Here is a 19,800-nt window from a genome sequence, read left to right as displayed (position 1 = left end):
TCATTTTCTGGCAGGTTATAGGATAACTGATTTATGCAACCTTTTTTTTTATATTATTTAAAAGCCATTACATGTCCTCACTCATTTTGGAAGTAAAATTGTTAAATTAAGTCCTAATGTCAAGGTTAAATTCAGCTGTTGCAATTCATCGTACAGTAGCTGTTACAATTTGTTACTTTGTGAGGAGTTTTTAAATTTCTTTGTTGAGAAGGTCGAATGTATCAGGTCGAATGCTGTCCCTGCCATTTCAGAGGAAGGAAATTCTTCAGTGATGAATGCACTTCTGTTTTGGGAAGAATCCAGAAGTGTTCCTGACTGTTCCACAACTGTCCACTAGTAGGTTTGATCCATATTAGAAGTACACATTTAAAAAAAAAAACTCCTGGAAAGCCAGAGCCCCAATTATGTATATTATTGAGAAAGCCTGTTTCATAGAATGCATCATTTGTCATGCACTGGAACAAGGTAAGTAGTAGGACCATCATTCCAAGCCCAAACAGTGGTGTCGATAAAACTTCAAATTCCTATTGCTTATTATAACCTCAGGCACTGCCAATTTTATTGAATGCTCATTTGATTAAGGGAATGGGGACTTGTATACTGTCTTTTGGAGGCCTTGGCATTTCAATGCTGACATTTAAAGCAGTGGGCACTGGAGAATTAAGTAACTTGCCCAGGGTCACAAGGAAGAGCACTGGGATTTGGTCTCAAAACCTCTGGGTATAGAAGCGGCAGCTCTACCAGTGAGCCACACCTTCCTGACAGCAAAAATGAATGAAATTTTACAAGCTGATATTGAAAATATACCTATTGTAAGAAAAGATGCACCTAAGAATGGCCATAATAGGTCAAACCAATGGTTCATCTAGCCCAGAATCCTGTTTCCAACAGTGGCCAATCCAGGTCACAAATACCCGACAGAAGCTCAAATAGTTTTACAAAAATGGGGGTCTAGGATAACTTATATTTCCTTTAATACAAATTTTCTCTGGCACCTAAAGTGCTTTAGAATATAAATAATCAGATTTATTAACACGTTTTTTTTAGGCCTGTGAGCAATGACTTAATTGAAAGATAGAACTTATCCCCAAACTCTATAATGAGGTTAAAGTATCATAAATATGCATAATTCTCAGTAAAGAGACCTCTTATAACTTAGATGTTATTTCAAGTCTTCATTCTGAAGGCATATGGTGTAATCATCTACTTCAAACCCTCCTTCCTACCTATAAATTTATTTATTCCTTTATAAATTTATTGAAATAGTTATAAAATTATTGAATTATTTATAAATTTATTTATTAATGAAATGATTAAAAAAACATTTAACTGGGGAATGTGAAATTTAAAAATTGAACTTAATCAGTATATGTATATTATTCCAAGAATATGCTTTATACAAGAGCAACAACACTTATCTTAGTGGCTTTCCAGCCAAGGCCAACGTTGGGGGACCATGAACTGCCCTATACTGAGAATTACAACATCCAAACTAATAGGTTCTGGATAAATAATATTTTATGAATCTCAAGGAAGCCTCAGCCCCACCACTCCTCCGCTGTATAATCTCACAACCGCGGGAAACATTACGTGGTGCCTCATCATTGGCCGTCCCCGTTAGTGTGCTTAGAGTATTTTATCTGATTTATAGTTTTCTATCTAGTTTATAATTTTCAATAAATATCCAATATCAAATTGTATAAATATAAAATGCTTAGTACTTAGCTTTAAGTTAGCTTTAAAGTTGCTTCATTGTCAGCCAAAACCTGGAAGTCAGACCCGACATGTTTCGCTCAAAGAGCTGTATCAAGGGTCTCCCTAATGAAACAAAACAATTGACCAGTTATACTATAAACATTCTACCATTCTACCATCTTACAAAAATCTTACCAAGGCTACTGCTGTCATCCAACTCAAGTTTCAGTATGTGAGAAAGATGGCGGTGGCGTTCCTACCTCAGGTTTAAATCCTCCCTCTAAACTTGACACTGTACACACCCCCTGTGACTCATTCGCTCATCCTTTCAACCAATCACCATCATCCACTCTATCTCATTGTTCAATCCCCTCGGTTCTACCGTATCTAATCTAAAAATATGGCGCTGTTCACTCTCATTCAACCTTACTGGATCTTTCCCACCATCCCTCCCATTAACTCTAACAATAACACGCCAGCGTAACTCCTCAATTATATGTTCATATGTCAGCCAATGAGCTACTAGGAGTGCTTGGAGTATCTTATTGGCAATCTTAGTACCAATCTCCTAGCTGGCTCTTCCAGGACAGGAAGGAAGGGCTTCTCTGGGAGTTGAACCCAGGACCCCTTGCACCCTAAGCAAGAATCATACTTCCAGGGGTGGGCAATCACAGTCCTTGAGGGCCACAACCCAGTCGAGTTTTCCAGATTTCCGCAATGAATATGCATGAGATTGATTTGCAAATAATGGAAGCAGTCCATGCAAATTAATCTTGTGCATATTCATTGTGGAAATCTTGAAAACTTGACTGGGTTCTGGCCCTCAATTCCTGCTTACCATTTCATTCAGGAAATATTCAGAAATACAAACTTGGCTTTCCATCTGTTAAGAAAATCAAAACTGTATCCAATTTTTGCAAATCTTTGGGTTTTGGCATGGAATATTGCTACTCCCCGGGTTTTGGCCAGGTTCTAGTGACCTGGATTGGCCTCCGTGAGAATGGGCTACTGGGCTTGATGGATCATTGGTCTGACCCAGTAAGGCTATTCTTATGTTCTTAAATATACTTCCCTTCTGTCCTTCCCCCACCATTCCCTGACATGGCCATGCCCCTTACACTCAGGACTCCTTTTACCAAGCTGCGTTAGGGCTTTAACCCGCGGAATTGCACGTGCTACAGTGCCATCTGCTTCATGCGCTAAAAACACTAGCGCATCTTAGTAAAAGGATCCCTCAGTCTTCTAAAAAAAAAAAAAAAAAAAAACCCAACAAAAAACCCAGCCCATCTCCCCCAAAGCTAAAATTCCCTCCCCTCTTTAGGAATTAAAGACCTTATCCATTGCTTCTAGTTTCTCATAAAAAAAAAAAAAAAATCTACTGTGTATCCTTACAGTTAGTATTGTGTTCAGTTTTGGAGACCGTATCTGGCGAAAGACGTAAGAAGACTTGAGGCGGTCCAGAGGAGGGCGACGAAAATGATAGGAGGCTTGCGCCAGAAGACGTATGAGGAGAGACTGGAAGCCCTGAATATGTATACCCTAGAGGAAAGGAGAGACAGGGGAGATATGATTCAGACGTTCAAATACTTAAAGGGTATTAACGTAGAACAAAATCTTTTCCAGAGAAAGGAAAATGGTAAAACCAGAGGACATAATTTGAGGTTGAGGGGTGGTAGATTCAGGGGCAATGTTAGGAAATTCTACTTTACGGAGAGGGTAGTGGATGCCTGGAATGCGCACCCAAGAGAGGTGGTGGAGAGTAAAACTGTGACTGAGTTCAAAGAAGCGTGGGATGAACACAGAAGATTTAGAATCAGAAAATAATATTAAAGATTGAACTAGGCCAGTTACTGGGCAGACTTGTACGGTCTGTGTCTGTGCATGGCCGTTTGGAGGAGGATGGGCAGGGGAGGACTTCAATGGCTGGGAGGGTGTAGATGGGCTGGAGTAAGTCTTAACAGAGATTTCGGCAGTTGGAACCCAAGCACAGTACCGGGTAAAGCTTTGGATTCTCGCCCAGAAATAGCTAAGAAGAAAAAAATAAAATAAAATAATAATTTAAATTGAATCAGGTTGGGCAGACTGGATGGACCATTCGGGTCTTTATCTGCCGTCATCTACTATGTTACTATGTTACTATGTTACAATGAAATCACCTTACATGCAAAGAAAAAAGTTTCTGCCATATTCCCCTGTCCACATGTAATCCATTCATATGAGCTGGTGCATTGCATTCCTTCAAAGCCCACACAAAATATAGTTGGTTAAGAATCTGTAGAACTGGATTTGATTCCCAGTGCAGCTCCTTGTACTCTGCAGAATTTACTTAACCCTCAAATTTTTTTCAGGTACAAAGCTTAAATTGTGAACCCACTAGGGATAGAGAAAGCACCTGCATGCATGTAAACCTTTTTGACTGTACCACAGAAAGGTGGTATATCAAACCCACAAACATTTTCATCTAATATAACTGAATAATCTCTTTCCCAGTCACCTACATCCATAGCTGTCTACCCTCCCCTGAAATGTTTACCTCATTCATATCAAACAATATTGCCTTAGCCATCCATTCATTCAATTCTTAGCCCCATTGTATTTGCCAAGAACTCCTGAATCTGGCTCCAAAATTCCCTAACCCTGGAGCAGGTCCACAATATGCAGCTCAGTGTTGCATAGAGTTTGTAGCATTTGGGACATATTGAGGACATAACACTCCCTACCCAAAATACATAAACAAGAGTATAAAATGTTCTATGCAGTATTTTATATTGCATATCCTGGAATTCCACATTGAGTTCTAACTGTGAGATTCTCTGTGGTTGAGCAATCCTGGACAGTAAGGTTTCCTATTATATTACTAATTCAGTGATCTACGCTACAATGCATGCAGGCTAAACTGTCTAGAACCGGTTTAGCGACCACGTTAAAGGCAACCTTAAGTTTTGAGAACCTGGCCCTGAAAGAGGGTGAGGGAATCAGTGCACCTGCATGAGACCTTAGCTCCTGAAGGCTAACAGAATTGCATTACCAGCAGTAGTAATGCGGATACATTAGAACCAGCAGTAACACAAATCTGGGTGTGTTTCCACCTTTTAGTACAGTGGGCATTTGACACAAGGTTGAGCAGGAGATAATACAAGTGATAAAACCAGCTGTTAATGTGTGCTGATGGCCGGTTTTACTGATCCCTCAGGCTAGTCTGACTCCTTTTTTTTAGTAGGTGTCGTAGTACCTAAGAAGTGTGAACCATGTACATTTTTAAAATAGGGAGACAGTCGACCCTACTTGTAATGTTACCAGCATAGGGCATACTTGTGTTGCTTAAGGGGATAGTTGATGAGCGTCTTTGGCTATGAATCAATTTAAAATCTTATGTTCTCTGCCAGTGATTCAGTTTCCTAATTAAAACTTGGTCTGCTTAAATCAGTGCATAAAATCACAGCATGTGAGGTCCATCTTATATCTGATGTATATTATCTTATTATAAATCCAGACACAGCAGTAGTTATTTATGGAAAAAAGTCTACATGAAAATGCCCCGTTTTATAGAATTTCTGAGTGAAATCAGACAGGCCACGTCCACGTAACCAAAAACACACGCCTATCATAAAAATAAGATTTAATTTTAATAATGCTGTGATCACATGCCACAACTTAAAAACTTTCGTTTTAAGCTTGTACAGTATTCGTTGAATATTCATCAAATGCAATTGGGTCAAGATTCCTTGCGTGTGACCTTGTTTTCAATCTGCTCATCACAAGAAGAACTGGAAAAAAAAAAAGTCACTTGAACCCCCATTAATGTGCTTCCTGTACTACAGCTAACCACCACTTATGAGGTATTCAGGAAACGCCTCAAAACTCACCTATTCCTGAAATACCTAGACAGCTGACCCACTTCTCTCTTTCCCCTCTCTAATGGTGTTCCTGCCCTTTCTCCCTATTGTTCCCACATCCCTTAAGTTAACTCAACTTGTACGTCAACTCAACTTGTACTTCACTAATCTTTTGTAAACTGCATAGAACTTAACGGTATGCGGTATATAAACTGCTATTATCGTTATTATTATTGTTAGCTAACAAAACCAAGGTATCAACTGCTTCCTGTGTATCTCACAACATCGGTAACAGAAAGTCTGGGTAGCCTCCTAGTTTTCCTCCCTGTCAGTAATGTGGATGGAATGCTTATTTGGTAATATACAGGGCAAGAGGAACGTACAGTACAGCAAATGTCTTCCTTTTTTTTTTTTTTCCTTTTTAATATTTGTCACTTTTTAACATCAGTTTAATTAGCAGCAATTTGTCTCAGCTTTTTCCATGCAGCATTTGTTTACTTTCCTCATCAGGACTGACAAAGGCCAATTAGTGTAATGTAATTGTTTAACCTAACCAGTAAGCCAGAGCTGTGCGGAATGGAGCAAAACAGTAAGAGAAAGAGAGATGTACTTAGGGACAAAGAATTGGAAATGCTTGAAGTGGAGTTCAAAAAGAAAGAAAGAAAGCACTGAGTAGAGGAAAGCAGGTACTAGAAAGAAAGAGAATGTATATGGTTATTTTTAATCTAATCTAATCTAATCAAGGATTTATGAATCACACTATGGGTTCCTTTTACTACACGCTAACACCTCCATAGAGCTGGCGTTAGTAATTTTTTTTATGAAAAATGATTTTATTTTCAGGGTTTTTAAAAAAAATCTTTATTAATTTTCAAATGTTAACAGTGCCATATAATGAATTTAAACATAAACACTACACAGAACGCACTTTAAATACACAAATAATTAAAAAAACAATCATTTTCTCCCCCTCCTCCCCATAATTAATAGAAGAAGTACATATTTAATTTCAATAATATAGATAATTAAGTATAGCAAACAATAATACATTCCCCTCCCCCCACCCACCCACCCTAGATGTGTAAGGAAGTCAAATAAAAGGAAAGGTACATGATAGTTATTGTGACTCTTAAATGCAGTCAATGGGCTCCACACCATTTTGATTGCGTTACTATATCCCAAACATTCCGCGTTCACTCTTTCATACTTGTAACTGGAACATAGGTTTGCCCACCAGAAAGTGTAATTCAGTCGATCATAACTCTTCCAGTTATGTGTAACCATCTGGATGGCTATTCCCATCATTATCAAGAAAAGCCGGCTTTTATGTCAATCCAAAGAAGGAGTACTGCGTCCAGTATTGGTCACCATACCTTAAGAAGGATATGGTGTTACTCGAGAGAGTTCAGAGGAGAGCGACAAGACTGATTAAGGGGATGGAAAACCTTTCATACGCTGAGAGATTGGAGAAACTGGGTCTCTTTTCCCTGGAGAAGAGAAGACTTAGAGGGGATATGATAGAGACTTACAAGATCATGAAGGGCATAGAGAGAGTAGAGAGGGACAGATTCTTCGAACTTTCAGAACATAAAAAAACAAGAGGGCATTCGGAAAAGTTGAAAGGGGACAGATTCAAAACAAATGCTAGGAAGTTCTTCTTTACCCAACGTGTGGTGGACACCTGGAATGCGCTTCCAGAGGACGTTATAGGGCAGCGAACGGTACTGGGGTTTAAGAAAGGATTGGACAATTTCCTGCTGGAAAAGGGGATAGAGGGGTATAGATAAAAGATTACTGCACAGGTCCTGGACCTGATGGGCCGCCGCGTGAGCGGACTGCTGGGCGCAATGGACCTTAGGTCTGACCCAGCGGAGGCATTTCTTATGTTCTTATGTTCTTATGTAATAGAGTACCACAAATTATGGCTTCATAAGTCATTGGTATCGATGACCCAAGTACATTGATTTGTCCCCAAATTGACTTCCAAAAATTAAGTATCAATGGACAATAGAACAACAGATGATCCAACGTCCCTATATTAACATGACAATGCCAGCATTTATTAGACTTAGAACTGATTTTTGTGTAGCGCGGGATTAGCGCACGCTAAAAATGCTAGCGCAGCTTAGTAAAAGGAGCCCTATATCTAAATAGGTTCAAGGCAACTTACAATACAATATGGTATAGTACAAGGATGCTACAGGGAATGCATCAGAAAACAGTTTGAGAGATGGTATAATAAAAGAAGAGAAAGCAGTAAAGCAAAGATGCTTCTTTTCATGGACCGGATCAATTCTGGTCTCAGACTTTGACAGGCCTTGCTTCAACATATCTTACCTTAGAACACCTGTGCCTGCTAAATAGTTCTTCTACCGTTCAATGCAGATATGTTAATACCCATTCATGACTCTATGATTTATTTTCTTAGATTTGGCAAAAGCATGTGTTCTTAGTCACATTCTCTATAAATTGTAAGTTGCTGATTCTATAGCTTTGTGTTTGATCCTGTAGCATGTTATTCACTCTGTAATGTACGTATCTCTGCTCCTAAAAACTTTGTGTATGTATCCTTGTAACCCGTTCTGGGCTCCTGGGGAGGATGGGCTATAAAAATGAATACATAAATAAATAGATATACTAGCCCTGTTTAAAGAGTCAATTTTCTGCGGTGGATATGGTGTCAAAGAGACAAGTCTTTAGTTTCTTTCGGAACATAAGGTAGTTCAGTTCTGATGGTTGTTGGGAGGTTGTTCCATATCTTTGTGCTGGCATACGTAAACATGGTGTTGAAAATACGTTTGTATCTGAGGCTTTTTTGTTGAGGGGCAGTTCATCAGAAGCTTATTAAGATTTCTGGTGGAGGTGGACCATGAGGAAGTGAATAAGTTTATGAGTGGCATGGCAGAGTTTCCATGTGGGATGTGAAAAATTATACAGAAGATTTTGAAGTTTATTTGAGTAGTGGTGGGTAGCCAATGTAACTGTTTGAGATAGGTGGAGACTGAGTCATATTTTTTTAGTTTGAAAATAAGACTAATTACTGTGTTTTGGATTAGATGTAGTTTGCGGGTTAGTATTGTGTTGATGCCTGCATAGAGGGAGTTTCAGTAATCAAGCTGTGACAGAATAAGCATTTATACAAGTATGGCAAAGTGTCGTTCGTGGAAGTAACATAGTAACATAGTAGATGGCGGCAGATAAAGACCCAAATGGTCCATCCAGTCTGCCCAACCTGATTCACTCTAAAAATTTGTTGTTTTTTTTCTTAGCTATTTTTGGGCAAGAATCCAAGGCTCTGCCTGATACTGTTCTTAGGTTCCAACTATTGAAGTCTCCGTCAAAGCTCACTTCAGTCCATCTACACCCTCCCAGCCATTGGAGCCCTCCCCAGCTCATCCTCCACCAAACGGTCATATACAGACACAGACTGTACAAGTCTGCCCAGTACTGGCCTTAGTTCTCCAATATTTACTATTATTTTCTGATTCTAGATCCTCTGTGTTCATCCCATGCTTTTTTGAACTCCATCACCATCTTCATCTCCACCACCAGAGATTTTAGATTTGTGGTTTGAGGGATAGTGTGGAGTCTAGTATAACACCCAGTACCTAGAAGGATTCTTCAATGTCTATTTTGTTCTTGATGATAGGACAATGCTATTGGGGGCTGTTTGTTGGGGTGGGGGGGGGGGAAAGGGGGGAACCAGAGGATTTTGGTTTTGGTTGCATTCAGTTTGAATTTGTTGATTTTGGCCCATGATTGTATCTTGTCAATGTTATTCATGATTGCTCCTGATAAATCTTGTTGATTGTCTGTAATGGGAATGAGGGAGAGAATGTCATCCGCATATGATAATAGGTATTCATTGTTGATGAATGTAATGTTACCGAGAGAGCTAATGAATAGGTTGAACAGTATTGGGGAGAGGGGAGAGCCCTGGGGTACTCCACAGAAAACTTTCTAGCTGCTGGAGAAGACTCCATCTTTCTGGACAAGGTATTCTCTCTTTTCTAAGAAATTGTTAAACCAACTAAATGTGGTATTTGTGATACCAATTTTAGTAAGTTTTGTTAGGAGAAGGTGGTGGTTTACGGAATCGAAGGCTGCGGAGATGTCAAATTGAAGGAGGGCAACTTATTGTCCTGTGTTTAGTAACTAGTTTTTTTAAAAAAAATTCTTTATTCAATTTTTAAACTACAGATATTTCAAGTTTCAAGTTTATTTATAATTTCTTATACCGCCTAATGAAACCTTCTAGGCGGTGTACAAAAATGTTAAAAACCATCTACTGACTAAAAATACAGTTTAAAAAACATATACAACATTAGGACAAATGCTAGCTTTTTAGGACTAATAAACTAACAAAAAAATTAATGAACAGAGACAAGCGTGGAGAAAAAGAGAACATGTAAGGGAGAAGAACAATAGGAAGGGGAACAGGTATTAAGATTCCTTCTGAATACTGGGTAGTCCTTAAAAGGACAATTAGGAGTCAAATGCGTTGAGAAAGAGAAATGTCTTTAGTTTTGACTTAAAGTCGGAGAGTGTAAGTTTTTCACGTAAGTAGTTTGGAATACTGTTCCAAAGAGAAGGGGTGCTAACAGAAAAGATTGAGGTCCTTAGTGTGTTTATATGTTTCAATGATGGGATAACAAGAATTAATACACTTACATAGAATATTAAAATTAAAGCACATTAAACTTACAAAAATGTATAAAAAAGAAAATTTTCCCCCACCCTTTCATCTATTAATCAATAAACAAATACCTTCAAGAACAACCAAAACATACTCCCTAAACCAATTCCAAAATGTACCCCCTACCCCACCCTCCCGCCCTGGATGTGTATGTTTAAAGGGACATCTAAAGAGATCAATCCTTACAGTATTTAGTTAACGGTTCCCAAACATCCATAAATTTCTTGTAATTTCCCTGCTGAATGGCCATGAACCGCTCCATTTTAAAAAATATAACGGAGGGATTCCCACCAGAATGTGTAATTTAATCTATCCCAATTTTTCCAATTTTTTAAAATAAGCTGCATGGCAACCCCTGTCTTTATAAAAAGAAGTTTGTTATTTCTCACAGAAAGTTGACTCTTCACTCTCATAAATGTACCAAATAAAATGGTATCATATGATAATGCCACTGGATTCTCTAATAAATTATTAACTTGATCCCAAATAGATCTCCAAAAATTTCAGTATCAAGGGACAATAATATAATAAATGAGCCAATATCCCAGCTTCAAGATGACAGTGCCAGCATCTATTAGACTTGGAATATCTACTTTATGTAAACGAACTGGGGTCCCATTTCACCCGGGAGTTGGCTTTGATTTAAAAGATTGTTTAGGAGTTTGGTGGTCCAGGTGATGATTTTTAAGTAAAACAATTGATTCACATTTACCTAGCCCACTTTAGTTAAGACTTTGTAGATCTCTATCATATCTCCCCTCAGCTATCTTTTCTTCAAATTGAAGAGACTCAGCCTCCATAGTGTTTCTTATTATTATAGAGAGAAGTGCTGAATTTGCTGGATTGTTAATTATACTGGATTCAGAAATATAAACATTGCTGCTAGATGGAACTGAACAGTGAAACTTTCCAAGCTTTGAAAACTTTCCAAGCTTTGAAAAGCACATATTGTACCCCTCCTACAAGCCAACTTGGATGAAAGAAATGTTAATTTGTCAACCACCTGCTAGCAGAAAGGCAGAGCTGATACAAAGGAGGGTCATTAAGAACTAATAAGCCTGGAACTGAGATACAAAAGAGTACATCAGGGAAAGGACTTGGCTGACTTACAGCCTTCTGCAGGTATAGTTTGGTCCAATGGTGCTCAAATTTAGAACTGCGAAAAACCTGCACTATGTGAAATTCTATAAAAGGAATTTCCAGGTTGAGTGTCCTTTAAAAATTGTGCTTAGCATGGATTCTTTTGGCCAATTTTGGGTGTAAGGATTTATGCCTGCTGAAACCTGGGGTAAATCCTGGCATGCAAGTTGAGCATGTAACCCCAGTATTCTCTAACACTGTGCTGAAATTATTGGAATGCCCTGACACTCATGCCTCTCCCATGGCCACAATCTCTTTTGGATTGCATGCGAGACACTTTGTAGAATACTACATAGGCAGATCCATACATAAATCCAAATCAATGCTAACTAACAACTTTGGCTATTAACAACTCATTAATTTGTGCTCCCCCGCAAATTTTGGCAACCTATAAAATCTAGATGTTTATGTCTAATTCTTCAATAATTTTCAATAAAGTGACCTGGGTATTCAGCTGTCTGCATGTTGACAATAAACAAAAAAGACATAGGCAGTCCCTAGGACAGACCATTCATTCTGAAATTCCCAGACAATAGCCCTCAAGTACTAGGCAAATTCTTATCTAATCACCATTCTGAATATTTCTGGAGGGATATCTGGCCAAAAAAATATACCTGGCCAAAAAAACATGAGACAAGCTTCTCTTCCATCTCTAGAACCAGAAAAAAACAGTTTCAGGTTTTTCAGCATTGCAATTGGATTACTACCCCCAGTGGGGAGTGGGATAGAACACGTCAACCTTGGGACAAACAAACTTTTATTTCTTTAAATTCAAAATAAATACAAGAGCACATGGGGTTTCTACTCCTTTTACTCTGCTATGGATTACTACCCCAACATGATTTTTAGTAACAATCTTCACACAAGAGTGTGCCTAGGAAAAGGCAGCATCTTAAACACTGCAGTGAGCACTAGAACAGCAACATATACATTGTAAAACTAAACAAACCAGATCCTGCACAGTCAATTGATCCTGTACAGTCGATGCTATCAGAAAGCCATGTCCCTTTCATACACACAGACAGATACACCCTCGCCCAATATGGAATAATCACAAACTAAAAATAGAAATATGTAGACAAAAGTTAAACTGAACTGCCAAGAAACCAGACTCTGCATACAATGCAACACCACAACACCACAGTAATACATGTCCTCTAATACTGTGCAAAATATAAAGACAGTAGATGTAAATTTGAAAAAACTGATACATAACAATCACCACTTTACAAATTAACAAATAAAAATAAAACAAATGAGAAATAAGAAAATATCATTTTATTGGACTAATCCCCGTAAGCTCGGTCCTTATCCCCACAAACCACCTGATTCCATCCACACAAGCCTTGAATTGTTTTATATTGAACTTATTATATTAAAGTATAAAAAGAAACAATATTCTGTACAATTGTCAATTTATAAATCAGCATCGTCTCCCCACTCTCTCTTCCCCATTTCCCTTCAGCGTCCTCAGCCCACTCTCTCTCCATTTTCCTTCAGCGCACGCACATAAAAACAAGCAAGTAATTTTGTATCATTTTCATTCTATTCATTTACAGAAATTAAAGTCTAAATAATGCCAGTCACATAACAAAACATGATTTTACAAAAATAATTCCCTGCACAGTCAAGCCTGCAAGGATTACTAGATGTCTTTCAGCAGCTCCCCTCCCCCTTACCTTCGTGGCCAAGTCAAAATGATCTACCAACAATAAAATTTTAAAAACACAAAGCACACTGTATGCAGAGAAAATGTTAATTATCGTTTATATTCTGTGGGTTTTCAAAGAGGTCAAGGTAGATGACTCTGTGCAATGTCACCTCAATAACAACTATACAAAAATAAACAAATATACCCCCTCCGTTTTTACTAAACCGCGATAGTGTTTTTTAGCGCAGGGAACTGCGCTGAATGCCCCACGCTGCTCTCGACGCTCATAGGCTCCCTGCACTAAAAACTGCTATTGCAGTTTAGTAAAAGGGGCCCAAAGTGCAAAATATAGACAGCATATATAAATTCTCAAAACGGACACATTTTGATCACTAAATTGAAAATAAAATCATTTTTCCTACCTTTGGTAATTTCATCAGTCTCTGGTTGCACTTTATTTTTCTGTCTGTGCATCCAATATTTCTTCCCTTCTTTCAGCCTCCTGTATGCTTCATCTTCTCCAGACCTCATTCCCTCTCCCAACTTTTTCTTTCTTTCATCCTGCCCCCTTTTTTCTTTCTCTCTCCATGCCCCCTTTTTTCTGTATGTCTGTCTTTCTCTCTCTCTCTCTCTCTGTGCCCCATTTCTTTCTTTCACTCTGCCCCCTTTCTTTCTTTCTGGCTCCCTGTCCCCCCCCTTTCTTTCTTTCTGGCTCCCTGTCTTCTCCCCCCTTTCTTTCTTTCTCCCTGCCCTCCCCCATGCCACCGCCATTGGGAAACATACTGCTGCCACCACCGCCAGGGAAAGGCTGCCACTGGCCATCGGAAACAGGCCGGCGCCAAATTCGCCCTGCTTCTTTTCCCGCGGGCCGACCAACTCTCGCTGCCCGAAGTCAATTCTAACGTCGGAGAGGATGTTCCGGGCCAGCCAATCAGCGATTGGCTGGCCCAGAACGTCCTCTCCGACATCAGAATTGATGTCGGACGGCTAGAGTTGGTCGGCTCGCGGGGAAGAGAAGCAGGGAGGGAGAACTCGTCGCTGGCTTCTTTCTGATGATGGCAATGGCAGCCTTTCCCTGGTGAGTGGCCAGCTGTGCACCCCCTTGGGCCGTGCACCAGGGGCGGACCTCACCCCCCGCCCCCCCCTTGGTACGCCACAGCTGCAGTTCATTCAGGCTAATGACAAAAGGAGATGCCACCTGACTTGCAGAGAGAGCAAGACCCTCTCCATTTTTACACCTATTGAATTTGCAAGTAGGAGATCTTCTCTACCAGCCTGAATAGTCACCGTTCATTTCCCCTCTGAAAGCAAGAGAGCAACACTGCAAAACCATCTTCAGAAAGTCAAAATAAATCAAGCTTGCTGACCCTCACAGGCTTCAGTAGAATTGTAGGGTCATGAAATAGTTAACTGTTGTCTAAAATATTGCTCTGGCCTACATAGCTGAAAACAGTGTTTAATCTATTGAATGCATCTGCCTAAAATGTATGTCCTTGCCCTACCACATTGTAAGCTGAATAGATAAGAGTTTGAGCCATGATGTGCCCTGCCCTTCTGTACATGTAGCCTTTAGACCTGTAAGATTTAGATAAGCAGAGAAATGAGCTAGTTTCCTATAGGACTATAAGTTGTATCCCTGAGCCTATCATAACTGCTGGCTTAGGACCAATAATAATTGTAGAAAGTTGTAGAAGTAACAAATGAAAATTGTAGTTTTTGCATATATTAGTTTGCGAAAAGGGCATAAAAGTCCGTGTATTTCCTGTTTCTGACACTCTAGTAGGCAGGCTATTAACTGCACTAGAGTCCCGGCATGCTGTGAATAAAAAACTCTTGTACTTCTTCACGCCTCTGACTTTGTGTGTCCAAGTGACCTTTCATTTGGCGCTCGAACAGGGACTTGAAGGTCTCTTGACCACTGGTTACTCGATTGGTCACTTGTTTATGGTCCTACAGCTGACTAGTCTGCTTAGCCGGCATCCCTTCTTTTGGGATTGGCAGACCTCAGGAAGTTTGACCACTTCAACTGACTTATCCAGTCTCAGCTTAAAGTACAAGAATCTGTATCAGTTTAATTCTGTCTTGGAGTGGCCACTATCTGGTAAGTAGGAATTGATCTTTCCTATCCTGTCTCTATTCTCCTGCCTAGTAAGCCACTTGATCAGTCGCTGAAGTCGTTGGGAGGGATTATAGGAACTGTTATTTTCTGATTGGGTAACTAAACTGAAGTCTGTTGTGTTTTGTGTGTTTGAGAGTGTCTGAGACGTCCTTGAGGACGAAGCGAGTGCGGACCTGTTAGTACTGCGTTTCCCTAGCCCGGAGACGGGCGGGGCCAGGAATACAGGGAAGTGTTTTTGTCCTCCATTGCACAATGGGGGGATGTCAGTCTACCTATGGGGACCCCCTTGATACAATGTTAGTTAATTTTAAAAAGGGATTTGGCTCTGATTATGGGACTAGACTTAAAAAATCAACCCTTATTCGTCTGTGCCAGTTAGAATGGCCGACTTTTGGTGTGGGCTGGCCCCCCTCTGGCTCCCTGGAAGAGGACATAACCCGTCAGGTTTTTATTATAGTAACTCACCCTAAGACTGGCCATCCTGATCAATTCCCCTATATAGATAGTTGGTTAGACTTAGTCCGTAGCAAGCCTTCTTGGCTTTTCCCTTCTGTACCCAAGAAACTCCAGTCCCAAGTTCTCACCCTCAGGAAGACTGTCAATGAGAATTATCGTCCTACTCATGTTTTTGAGTCTGACCTCTCAACTGACATACTTGAAATACCTACTGCTCCTCCTTCTTACTCGGTAACACCACAGCCCATACCCAATCCTAGTTCTGTCTCTCTTGCTCAGCCTTCTGTTTCCCAGCCTGTACAACTCCCTGCTCAATTTCCAGCTTCCCCTTCCCGAGCCCTGGCTGATAGCCCAGCTCATGACATTCTGTCCTCCCCAGTCCTTTATCCACCTCTGGACTCTCTTTCTCTTTCCGATGATTCTCCTATCAGCCATCGCTTGAGACCTGATCCTCCTCAAATAGTTCCCATGAGAAGACAAATGAAACAGGGGACTCTGGAGGCTACAAATTTGGCCATGCCCCTTCGTCAGGTTCCTGTTGCCAATCCACCGGATGCCGCCGGGCATCCTAGACCACCCACTATTAGCCTTGTATATCAGCCCTTCACCACCACTGATTTATACAATTGGAAATCCCATTGTCCTCCTTACTCAGAGCGGCCAAAGGCAACTATTGATCTAATTACATCCATCATTCGTACACACCGCCCCACGTGGTCAGATTGCCAGGAACTACTTCTCTGTCTCCTAAATACCGAAGAACGTAAACGGGTTCTGCAAGAATCCCTTACAAAGGCCCAGGCGGATGCAGATGCAGCCGACCCCAACTGGATCAATAACCATTTCCCTTCTCAGGACCCTAATTGGGACCCCAATGATGCCACTCATAATACTTTCCTTATGCGGTACCGCCAGTATATCCTTGAGGGTCTCCGGTTGGCTTCTCGGAAACCCACCAACATTTCTAAAGTATCTGAGGTCCTCCAAAAGTCTAATGAATCCCCAGCCGCATTCTATGAACGTCTCTGTGACGCTTACCGTACCTTTACTCCCTTTGACCCAGAAAAACCTGAAAACCTCCGTATGGTTAATACCTCGTTTGTGAGCCAGACACAACCTGATATCCGTAGGAAACTCCAGAAGCAGGATGGGTTCGCAGGCATGAACACTGTCCAGCTCCTTGAGATTGCCCAGCGCGTTTTCATGAACCGGGACAGCGCTAACCGGCAAGAAGCTGATAAGCTTCTCCGGCGCAAAGCGGACCTCCTTGCTGTAGCCCTTCAAAATACTTTCCCAAGTAACCGGCCCCCTACCCGAAACTCTGAGTCCCGCTCTTCCAAGCGCCCCCCCTATTTTTCTGGCCCTTCAAAACCTACGGGGTCCCAGCTTGATAGGACAGGACCCCCTAGGAATTTGGAACGGGATCAGTGTGCCTATTGCAAGGAGAGGGGTCACTGGAAGAACGAGTGTCCAAGCAAGCCCCGTACCTGTCAGGCTAAAACTAAGGACCAACCTACTATTGGTTTGGCATCCTTTCAGTCTGACTCTGAAACTGATTACTGAGACAGACCGGCTCGCAGTGAGTACCAGGGACTTTCCGGATTGTTCCCAACTTACTCGCTCGGTTCCCACGAGCCCTTGGTCAATGTCCGTATAGGGGACCATTCTATCTCTATGCTGGTCGACACCGGCGCCAAACACTCAGTTCTGACCCGCCCTCTCAGTAAGCGTTCTTCCAAATCTATCTCCATTATGGGTGCAACTGGCTCTTCTGATTCTGTCCCTATCCTTGAACCAGTTTCGGTTCGCATTGGTGGTCATTCCATACCACATTCTTTTGTGTACATGCCTTCTTGTCCTGTCCCCTTGCTTGGTCGGGACCTTCTCCAGCGCTTGGGAGCCACTATTCGTCTGTCCTCTCATGGTCTGACTATGGACCTTCCTTCTGCAAACCTCACACCCATTCCTGACCGCTCCGCTGCCCCCTCACCAAGCTTCCTCTGTTCCCTATTGTCAGAACCCATGGCAAGCAAACCCCCACTCTCTGTACCTGATTTTCTTGAGGGCCTTGATTCAACTGTTTGGGCTGAGTATGGGTCCCCCGGACTAGCACGTAACATCCCACCCTTTGTTGTTACCCTCAAGGCTTCTGCCAGTCCGGTCTCTATCAAGCAGTACCGCATATCCCAGTCTGCTCTCCAGGGAATACACGTCCATTTGTCTCGTTTGCTAGATTGTGGGTTTTTGGTTCCTTGCAAATCACCTTGGAATACCCCCCTCCTTCCAGTTTTGAAACCCGGTGATCCCCCTGATTACCGCCCCGTCCAGGACCTCCGTGCTGTCAACCGTCTTGTAGAGGATATACATCCTACTGTCCCTAATCCTTATACCCTGTTGGGATTGGTTCCCCCTGGAGCTACCTACTTCACTGTTTTGGATCTCAAGGATGCATTCTTTTGTTGTCGGTTAGCCCCTACCAGTCAGCCAATTTTTGCATTCCAATGGGAAAACCCTTCCACTGGACAAACCTCCCAAGTAACCTGGACCCGTCTACCCCAGGGCTTTAAAAATAGCCCCACTCTATTCAGCACCGCCCTTGCTTCAGACCTTGCTAATTTCTCCCCTTCATCTGATTCCCAAGTCCTGCAGTACGTAGATGATCTTCTTCTCTGCTCTCTATCTATCTCTGCTTGTCAGGAGGACACTCGCTCTCTCCTTCAGTTTCTCCTCCATTGCGGATACCGTGTGTCTCTCCGGAAGGCTCAGTTGTGCCTTCCTCGTGTCACCTACCTTGGGTTTCATATTTCCCAGGGTACCAGGTCCCTTCCCCACACCCGTGTCCAGGCTGTCTGTAGTCTCCCTGTTCCTGATACTCGCAAAGCCCTGCGCGCCTTCCTCGGTATTGCCGGATACTGTCGCATCTGGATCCCTGATTTCAGTACTATTGCTCGTCCTCTGTATGATTCCACCAAGGGCGCTGACTCAGCCCCTTTTGTCTGGACCCAACTTCAGGAGCGGTCTTTTCGCTGCCTCCAAAAACTTCTGACTCAGGCTCCTGCCCTTGGCCTTCCTGACCCCTCCAAACCTTTCCAGCTCTATGTTCATGAAAAATCTGGTATCGCAGCCGGAGTCCTTACTCAATTCCTTGGTTCTTGGCGTAGGCCCATTGCCTATCTCTCTCGACAATTGGATCCTGTTGCTGCTGGGTGGCCTCCCTGCCTTCGGGCAATTGCCGCCGTATCAGATCTCTTACAGCACGCTAATAAACTCACTTTTGGCCAACACATTGACCTCTTTGTCCCACATTGTGTGACCTCTCTTCTAGAACATAAAGGCTCCCTGTGGCTCACGAATGAGCGCCTCCTTAAATACCAAGCCCTTCTTTGTGAAAACCCACAGGTCTCTCTTGTTGTTTCTTCACTCCTTGACCCCTCCACTCTCCTCCCTATCTCCTCCCAGCCGGTCGTGCACAACTGCCTTGACACCGTTGACTTAGTTTATTCTTCCCGTCCTGATCTCACTGATATCCCCCTCCGGGATCCTGATCTCACTCTTTTCACAGATGGCAGTTCGTCTGTCACCCCTTCTGGTACTCGTATTGCTGGTTATGCAGTAGTCTCTGCCACTTCCCCTTTACTCATGGGCCCTCTGCCCTCTGGCACTTCCGCCCAAGAAGCTGAGCTGTATGCCCTCACTTCTGCCCTTCGCCACTCTGCCTCTCAGTCTTGCAACATCTACACTGACTCCAAATATGCTTTCCTTACCTTGCATGCCCATGGGGCCATCTGGAAACATCGAGGTTTCATTACAGCCTCCGGCCGCCTGATCCATCATGCTCCCCTCATTCTTGACCTCCTTGAGGCTGTTAAATTGCCCTCCCGTGTCGCGGTTATGCACTGTCGTGCCCACCGTCGTGTCACTGATCTCATCTCACGTGGCAATGCCCTTGCCGACCGCACAGCCCGAGCTGCCAGCCTCTGCCCCCCTCCTTCGGCTCCTCTGTACACCATCATTCCTTTTCTGGACTCCCTTACACCCCAATACACTTCTCAGGAACAGACTTGGGCCCGCACTCTTTCGGGCCAGTCTGTCCTGAAAGGGGGGTGGATACAAATATGCGCCAATTCAAGTGCCAATCCAGACCCACACACTGATACTTCAAACACGAGCACAGTGGGTACCCTCATATTCATTCCTCAACATCTGG

At 42.2% G+C, this 19,800-nt stretch overlaps 1 protein-coding gene across 1 annotated transcript in view; it reads left to right on the top strand.

Annotated features, from left to right (window-relative positions):
• Positions 1 to 17,577, top strand: part of LOC117354842 — a 31,129-nt gene extending 13,552 nt beyond the window's left edge. The window contains exon 2 of the mRNA XM_033932810.1: positions 15,699 to 17,577. Coding sequence (XP_033788701.1) covers positions 15,699 to 17,156 — 1,458 coding nt within the window. The 3' untranslated portion in view covers positions 17,157 to 17,577. The remainder of the gene's footprint in view (positions 1 to 15,698) is intronic.
• The last annotated feature ends 2,223 nt before the right edge of the window (positions 17,578 to 19,800 follow it).

The sequence above is a fragment of the Geotrypetes seraphini genome, chromosome 2, assembly GCF_902459505.1.
Source record: "Geotrypetes seraphini chromosome 2, aGeoSer1.1, whole genome shotgun sequence".
Lineage (NCBI taxonomy): Eukaryota > Metazoa > Chordata > Amphibia > Gymnophiona > Dermophiidae > Geotrypetes > Geotrypetes seraphini.
This window is presented reverse-complemented; position numbering and strand designations above follow the sequence as displayed.